Here is an 8531-nt window from a genome sequence, read left to right on the forward strand (position 1 = left end):
CAGACAAAGCATTGAACAAGGAAGGGGGTGGAAATCAGTGGCATATCTGTTTTACTGGTTTTCCAATTACTGTGAAAAAAAATATGGTCAAAAGAAACTGAAAGAGGGGAGAGTCCTGTGATTGTGCTTATTGACTTTTATCACTAAATTAAGCATATAAATGACCTGAACGGGTGGCTTGGTATATTAAATTAAAAAAAAAGAAGAACAATGATTCTCTCTTCCTTTTCCCTCCCTCTCTGATCTCAGCCTGAAAGGAGTCTCGGGGAGATAAGAAAGATGGGATTCGGTTGCGCTGCTCTGGTCGGTCCTGCTTCTCCCGGGAATGGGAAGCAGTTGCCTTCCTCGCAGGATTTCCGTTCGGGGTTTGCAAGAAGCGGTCTCAAGCCGGGGTTGTCCCACGACCAAAGCCCTGGGGAACCTTTGAAATGCTCGAGCGCAAGAGAGGCGGCAGTGGGCGGGCGTGGACAACTCGACCCTCGCCTCGGGGTTGGAGCCGCCCAGCGTAGGAAGAGGGCAGAAGTGGGCTCGCGTCTACGCGGGTATCCGAAATGAAAAAGCTGCAAACTACGCAGAAGTCCGGGGTTGAGGTGCAGAAAACCGAGCAGAGCGCCGCGTGGGTCCTCGAACACCTCGTACGACTAGGTTTTCCTAGTGAAATTATTTCAGATTCTGGAAACAGGGCTCCACTGGGCGCTGGCCGCGGCACTAGGGACATGGGTGCGAGCCTGGCCCAGCAAAAAGGGTCCCCTGGGTCGCGCAGACGAGTGCAGCAGGCTCCAGGCCCCGAGGGAGCCGGCGGAGGATTGTTTCATTTCAAAGTGAAAATCTGCAGGCTTTGGGAAACGATATTCAAAAAAGTATATAATCTCCATATGCCGCTCAATGGAGGATCCTCATAATTTACAGCGGCAGATAAGGCTAGAGGGTGTAATAAAAAATCTGAAGCCCTCCCCTCCCCCTCGCCGCCTCCCCGGAATTGCACCTTGGGCAGCGGAGCAGAATCCGGAATGTGAACTTCTCCCGACATATGTTTCCCGCAGATAAGTAAACAATCTGGACGTGAAATGGAAATGGTAATTAATGCAGTAATGCTGTTACACCTCGAGTGTGCAAATCCCATTGACTCGCCGCGCCACGGGGGGTGCCGGGCTAACGCGGACTGGAGGCGTGCGCCTCGGCCGCCGGCTCCCTCCCTCTCCTCTCCCTCCTCCCTCGGTCCCCGGGCGGGGCGCCCGGAGAGCCCGCGGGGGCTTGGCCCGGCTGCAGGAAGTCGGGAGCAGCTAAGCGGCACTCGGGACTCCGGGATCTCCGCCCTCTGCCAGCTAGGAGGGTGCGCCGCTCCAGCTCTCCCGCCGCACCCGGCACGCGCCTCCCACCCACCTCCCCTCCTCACCGCCTATTAGCGCCCGCAGAGCCTCCGGGCTCCGAGGTGCGGCCGGACCCTGAAACACCCTGGAGAGGCAGGGAGCGGCGAATGGCGCAAAGGCCTGGAGGTGCAAGGAGGACCCGCACTCATGTGCGGTGGATCGTCCAGCACGCGTCCGTGGGGTCTCCTCCCAGTTCCAGGCCGAGTGGAACCCTGCAGGCCGGCAGAGTTTTCCGAAGTCCCTTCAGTGCCTGCCTCGAAGGCGGGGATCCCGAATGCATTGCTTCTCCCAGCCCAAGAGTAAAAAAGTTTGGAAACGGCCACCGGCTACCAGAGTAGCGCAACTCCTCCACTTGGCAGCAAAGAGGAAGCTCGTGGACTTCTTTCGGTCTCTATCCGGCCTAGGCACCTGCTCCCTTTTCCAACTCGTACCAAATTCTTGGGGCCTTTGGGGGTCAGAGAGGATGCCTAGAGCAGAGATGTGAGCAAAGAGGGCGGAGAATCTAGGGAGGCTGCCCAAGAACGTCCTGGGCTTGGGGCTCTTCCCGCTTTCCGAGAGCACAAGTCACACCCGGGCCCCAGGGACAGGCGAGGAGTTCACGAGTGACGCTCAGCTGGACGCAGATCAGGGGGCTGGACGAGAAGGAAGTGTCGAAGCTCCCTCTTCTCTCCTTCAGTCCCCTCCCAGTGCCACGGCGGACACTACCAAGCTGCCGGCCCCAGGCGCGCACAGAGCCGAGATTCAGGCAAGGCGACCGCAAGTCTCGGGTTGCGGTCTGTGGTGTGGACGCCCCAGGATTTCTAGCGGCCCACACCCTCCCCCAACTTAATGTTGTTTCTTCATTACTTTGCGGCGGCCCTGCGCTAGCGTTTCTGGCTCCAGGATAAGTCTCATCCCATAGCGCCAAGAAAGAAATCAGCCCAAGCAGTGCACCTGGGTCTGCGAGGTCTCCGAGGCCAGGGCAGGGCCACAGCCTAGGAGCGCGCGCCCCTCGGCGGAGGCACGAAGCACCGGCCCCAGCGTCTCCTGAACCCAAATCTAATGGGCCCCTTCTGCCTCTGTCTTCCTCTTTTAACACTTAAACACAGGTACAGTGAGCTCAGTAAAGAGATGAGAGTTCTTAACAGCAATCTTGTGAGTTACCGGATATTCAAATTCAAATGACTTGAAATTCATTGTCCGCTTGAACAATGGTGGCAAGGCCTGAGCTGAGGAGGAGCCGGAAAAAAAAAAAACAACAACAAAAAAAAAACAAAAAAAACACGAGTCCTCCAGGGCAATCCTGGTGCCACCGCTCTCCAAGTTTCCCGGGCCTTGGCAGTCTGGGATCTCTCCAAAGAAGCTGCCCACGCTAGAGTGGGTTCTCTGGATGTTGTGATATAATGAAAGTCCTCTAGGCCCTACCCTGTTTGAAATATCATCCCGTTTTAGATGACTGGAGGGATTCCGGGAGGTTACCTAGATCGTATTTTAAAATGCAAATATTAAGGGGTCTCAGAACCCAGCCACTACCACCTCAGTACGTCTTACTCTTAAGTAGCCGATCTTTCCCATCAATGAAGTTAGCAGTTCTAAGGAAATTGATATTAAAAAAGAAACTGGAAGGGTATCAAAGGTGTTTGGAGTAGGATCCAAAACTGGGGAAGGTGTTTGGAGTAGGATCCAAAACAAGAAAAGCTGCAAAGGGTCTCCAGGAGAAGCCAGGGGTGGAGGGGATCCAACCATCCTGCATCTCCCAGAAGAATGTGGCCAGTGTGTCCTTGAACAAAACGGCTGCCAAGGTTTAAAAAAGAAAACCTAACAGCCAAACAACTCTGCCTCTGCCGGGCCAGCGCCGCCCGCTGACATCCCGAGCGACCGGTCTGTTGGCCAGGTTTCCGCGCTCCTAGCAAAAGCCCAGTTGAGGAAAGGCACGGGCAAGCGCAGCTTCTATTGGGTCAATTTTTGTTGTGGTTGTTCCCTGGAAGCAATCGCACCCGCAGGCAAGAGGCCCGGATCTGCCCTGCAGAACCTGCCCGAAGGAGGTCCGGGTGGTGGGCAGAAGTCCCGGGCTCTCGGGCCGTGGGACGCGCGCCAAGCTCACAGGGGTCGACGGAGTGGCCTCCTGCAGAGTCTCGGGCGCCCGGCGCGCAGAGGGAGCGCTCATTCTCCCGACCGAGCAGTCTGCCCGAAAGAACTCCTGGTGGCTCTTTGCGCGTCGCGCGCTCGGGAGAAGCGGCTCTCCTCGACTCCGGCGGGCGGGGCACTGCTCTCCCTACAGGTTTGCTTTAATGATTTTCTTGAAAGAAAGAGACAGTTGTGAGCAAACAGGTTTGACAGGGACTGCTCCCCCCCCCCACCCCCCCGCCGCCACCCCCAGGGGATTTCTTTTTGTCTGCGTCTGACTTCAAAGTCAGTAATCGGCCCGTCAACGGCTTGACGGGGAGGATTTGGGCGGTTTGTTGGGGCGAGTCCCGGCCGCGCACCTCGGTAGAGGCTCGGCGGCCCGCGGGGCGCGGGAGGCAGAGCTCAGGCAGGTCTCTGCTGGGACCAGACCCCAGGAGCGCAGACAGCTGCGTATATCCAACAGCCCGGAATAGAGAGGAGGTGTGATCGGCAGAAACGGCCGGAGCTAGGTCTGCGGCTTTAGGTCCCAGGACCTGCGCTGGGCCCCCTGCTCCCTGCTGGCTGGAAAGAAGCCTCGGCGACCCAGCAGCCGGCGCACCGGCGCCTCGGAGCCACGGCGCACCCAGTTTCCTGGAGCTCCTTTCCGAGTCCCCAGGGCCGGCTCAGTCGGGAACCCCGGTTTCAGTTTTCCAACTGCCGCCGCCTGAAGCCCTCCACACTCGGACCCACCTGGTGCCCCTTCCCAGCCTAACCCCGCCTGGAAGTCGGCTGGGCCGGCCGGCGGTGCGGTGCGCCGGGTTCCTCCTCGGCCTGGGGTTCTCTGTGGACCCGGGGTGTTGGTGCGCCGGGCTCTGCGGGGAGACACCCAGACCCCTGTAAGCTCCATCTTAGAAGATGTTAAGGGACACTGAGCTATGAGGGAGATCAGAGCGGTTGACAGGACTGTCAGTTGAGGTTATATCATAGCGAAACCGCGAAGCCTCCGCCCTGGGCCTCCAGGGCTTCCTAGGGGGCGGGAGGAGGGGCTTTCCCTAAGCGCCCGGAGCCCCCAGACCCGACGGCCACCAGAGGCAAGTCACTTCCTAATTGTCTCGATTTGTAAGAGGGTTTTGTGATGCTAAGTAAGCGTGGCGCAGCCCGCCCGGCCTCCCCCCGCTCCCCGCCCCCGCCCCGTCCCCCAGTCCGCCTTTGTTTACCTACGCCTGATCGCTCATTTATTTATCTATCTATTATTTATAGGCGTCCCTTCCTATTCAGCGCCCGTGTATGTTAATTGTGTTATACCATTTAATTCTAACATCGGTCTCAAAAGAGCTCTTAATGAGAAAAGCATATACAACACGGATCACTTTGCTATTCAGCTCAGCCAGATGGACAACTGCTAACTTTTTTTTTTTTTTTTCAGTAATGAAAATCCCCCTTTGACAAAGGGGCTCAGATGAATAGGCTCCAAATAACACCTCAAACACTTCTAATTGTTTTGAGGACAATATGCTAATCCGTGGTTTTAGGCTTTGGTGTCTGTTGACAACGTTTCAGTGCACTTGCAGCCACCGACTCTTTGCAAACAACCGAGGCAGGGCACAAATCCCTCAACAGCAGCAGAAAGCAGCCCAGCCGCTAGGCTGCTCCCCGATTCGCCCCGCCCCGCTTCGACCCCGCACCTTATCAAAGCCAGTGAGAAAAGCAACCGACCTCAAAAATACTGGTGAGCTCGGCTGTGGGATGAGACTGGGGGGAGACAAGGATTAGGGGGGCACCCTTCGATTTTGAGAACAAGTTCCAAAGAGTAGTTCTGGAAGGAATCAGACGGTCCTTTCTCCCTGTGAAAACCAGAGTAATCTTCAAGCTAACATTCACCCACCAGGGATAAGAAAAAGGCCATTTCCCTTTCTTAATAAACACAAAGGGCTATGAGTTATTTAATTTTTATGATGTTTAAAAAAATTCCATGTGGGAGCTGTGTCACTATCGCCTGCCTTTTCCCTTTACATCTGCAGGGTCTTAGCAAAAAGTCTCCCACAGTCAAGAGTGGGAAACTACCACATGTTTTTCAATGTTTCTTAGACTTTTATGAAACACAGAAACCAGTATCAAACCCCCAACCCCCAGAAGACCTAGAAACAGCATTTTCAGACAACCTATTTAAAACAAACAAACAAATAACCAAAAAACCATTCCACTTCTCTTTCCCTGGCATTGAACTTAAACACCCACAGCAGGACATGGAGCTCTGTGGGCAACTGGTTCCCTATAGACTTGGTACTTTTCTCCATTCCTTTGGAGTTGGTTTAAAAGAAGAAAATGCACTCAAATTTCAGAAGTCTAGGTTGGCCTTTGTCTTAGTTCATTTGCTCCTTCAAGTGGTCTGACCACTTTGTGAAAAATGCAAGGAAGGAGTGAAGTCCCAGGAGCAGATAACTTTGTCCAGCCTCTAAAGGCAAAAAGTGGATCCAGAGGGCATGATAGGGACAAACCCTAGACTCTGGGCCCCTAGGCACCGGACCCCAAGGGCCACCAAGCTCAGCCCATGCAGGCCAGCTGCCAGCGCCACTGCTGGAGTCGCTCTGTGTACACTCTGCCTCCTAGCCACCCAGCTCCCCAGACCTTGCCTCTCCACTTCAGATTTTATGCACATCAAAGATTACTTTTTGCAATGACAGATTGTCTTTATTCAAAACATCTTTGTTCAACAAATGAACAGAGTAAGGAGGTGAAATCCTTCTAGGTACATTTCCAAGACATTGTCAAAACATTTATGACCATTGAAGATGTTTTTATTTTTTTTTTTAATTTTTGTTCACTTTCTACTTCCTGACTTTATAACCTGACATTCTGTCTAAAAGTAAACTTAGGTCTCTAGGAGCACTGCTTTATACAAAGTAAATAACCATGTGGGTCCTTTTGTTTTACCTTTTAAAGAAGCAAACACTGTCATAGCATGATTTTGAATAGAAATGTTTTCCTTTCTGTGGTTTTAAACTTTTAAGCCTTTCCCCCCACACATGAAGAGCAAATGGCACCTAGTTGTGTCTGATGGCAAAACACAAGAGACAGCTATTTCTTCAGGGTGCAAAATAAAAAAAAATATGCATATTCTAGATATAATACCAGGATCTGGGAGTTCTGGAGTCCAAAGCCCATCAGAGTAAAGAGAAGGGGACATAAATAAAGCAAAACTGCCTACTTTTTTTTTGTCCAAAGAGGGCACAGTCGGAGGTTCGTTTTGGGACTTTCGCGGTAGGGGCAGCTGTATAGCTGTCATAACCGTTCACAAGTTTCTGGCACCTGTCTGCGCCTTGGGTCCGGCGGGACGCCCCTACCATTCCCGTGCAAGAGAGAGAGGCAGAGTCTGGGGTAGGGTAGGGGGCATCTGCAGGCCCCGGCTAGGCGCAGAGAACAGGGTGCAGACCCCGCTTCCAGGCCGCCCTCCAGGTCTGGCAGGCCGGGATGGGGGTTACATGGCCGTGGCGTGGGCTGACGAATAGGGGTCTATGCCAGTCTTGGTCATGCCCGGGAAGAGGATGTAGGCGACGGGGGGCTGCAGGGTGGAGGCAGACCAGGCGGTACAGTTACAGGGCACCACGTAGCCCGGATTGGTGGGGGACGGGTGCGTGTGCGTGTGCTGGCTGGGGCAGCTGAGGCTGCCGAAAGCGCCGTTCTGGTAGCCCAGGGTGGACGCGTAGGGCAGCGCGCCGGTGGCCAAGGTGTGGGGCACTTCACCCATCTTCTGGATGGCGCTCGAGCTAAACTGCGCGGGGTCCAGCAGGGAGTAGGGCGCCGAGGCGGGCGGCAAGAAGGCCCGGGCTTTCTCGGGCGCGCTCAGGAGGCCATCGGAGGCCCCCACGGGCAGGCCGGCCGCCTTGAGCGGGTCCGTGTCGCCCAGGTAGGGCAGGGGGAAGACATACCTGTCCTTCTTCAGCAGGTTCTTCGGCTTGCGCCGCGGCCGGTACTTGTAGTCAGGGTGCTCCTTCATGTGCTGGGCGCGTAGCCTCTTGGCCTCATCGATGTACGGCCGCTTCTCTGCCTCGGACAGAAGCTTCCACTCGGCGCCTAGGCGTTTGCTGATCTCTGAGTTGTGCATCTTGGGGTTTTCCTGGGCCATCTTGCGCCGCTGGCCTCGGGACCATACCATGAAGGCATTCATGGGTCGCTTGATGTGGTCTGAAGGTTTGGACATGATCCCGGAGGCTAGGCGGGTTGGGGTGGGGAGTGCAGTGGCTCGGCAGGCGAGCCTGGACGCGGTGGTCGGTCTGCCTGTCTGTCCGTCCTGAGCCGGGGGTCTGCGCTCCCCTCGCCTCCGCACCGCAGAGAGGAAGCCAGAGAGAAGCGCTACCCCACAAAGTTCAGCTGATCATGCCAGTCTCGGCACCCAGGCAGGCCCCGGGGGACGAGCGGGGGCAGGAAGGACGCGGGGAGGAGAGGATGGCCGGCTGGGGGGCTCTCGGTGCCAGAGGCTGGGGCCCAAGTACGGGAGTCTCTGGGATTAAGTGGCCAGGTAATTTGCTGGCGAGGGCAGGAAGCTCCTCCTTCTCTCCCTCTCCACCTTCGCCTTCTTGGGTCCTCTTCTCTCCTGTGTCTACGGCCGTGGCTTCCCTCCCCCCCCGCCCGTGGCTTTCCCGGAGCTGCCTCGCCTAGCGCAGCACCTGGCTGAGAATGCGGGGAGGCTGGTGAACGCGAGCCAAAAGCGGCGAAGTTCAAAGGCGAGGTGGGCCCGGACGGCAAGCACTCTGACATAAGCGCGGGGCGGCGACTCCCCAACCTGGGCGCCAATCAGCAGCAGAGAAGGCGAGGGGGCGCACCTGCTAGCGCGCCCGCCTAGGAAAGAGGGAGCGTGACTGCTGGGGGCGGGGAGAGGTGTGAGCGAGAGACCCGGAGAGCCAGAGAACCCAGCGGCCGACTCAGGACGCCGGATTTGGATTCCACCTTGTTTCTGGCAGTGTCAACAAATAAAACTCTTCGTGCCCATTTCCTTTCCCAGTTGTGCAAAGGAGAAATAGGGCTTCGAATACAAAGACCCGGGGAGGGGACAGCAGAGGGAGCAAGCTGAGAGCG

General features: G+C 56.0%; 1 protein-coding gene across 1 annotated transcript; it reads right to left on the minus strand.

The window, feature by feature from the left end:
- Window positions 1–6832: 6832 nt before the first annotated feature.
- On the minus strand, window positions 6833–7689 carry SOX14 (SRY-box transcription factor 14). The gene has a single exon (XM_005889889.2). It carries the CDS (start codon window positions 7654–7656, stop codon window positions 6934–6936), a length of 723 nt encoding a protein of 240 aa, XP_005889951.1. The 5' UTR covers window positions 7657–7689; the 3' UTR covers window positions 6833–6933.
- Window positions 7690–8531: the final 842 nt, after the last annotated feature.

The sequence above is a fragment of the Bos mutus genome, chromosome 1 (assembly GCF_027580195.1).
Source record: "Bos mutus isolate GX-2022 chromosome 1, NWIPB_WYAK_1.1, whole genome shotgun sequence".
Taxonomy (NCBI): domain Eukaryota; kingdom Metazoa; phylum Chordata; class Mammalia; order Artiodactyla; family Bovidae; genus Bos; species Bos mutus.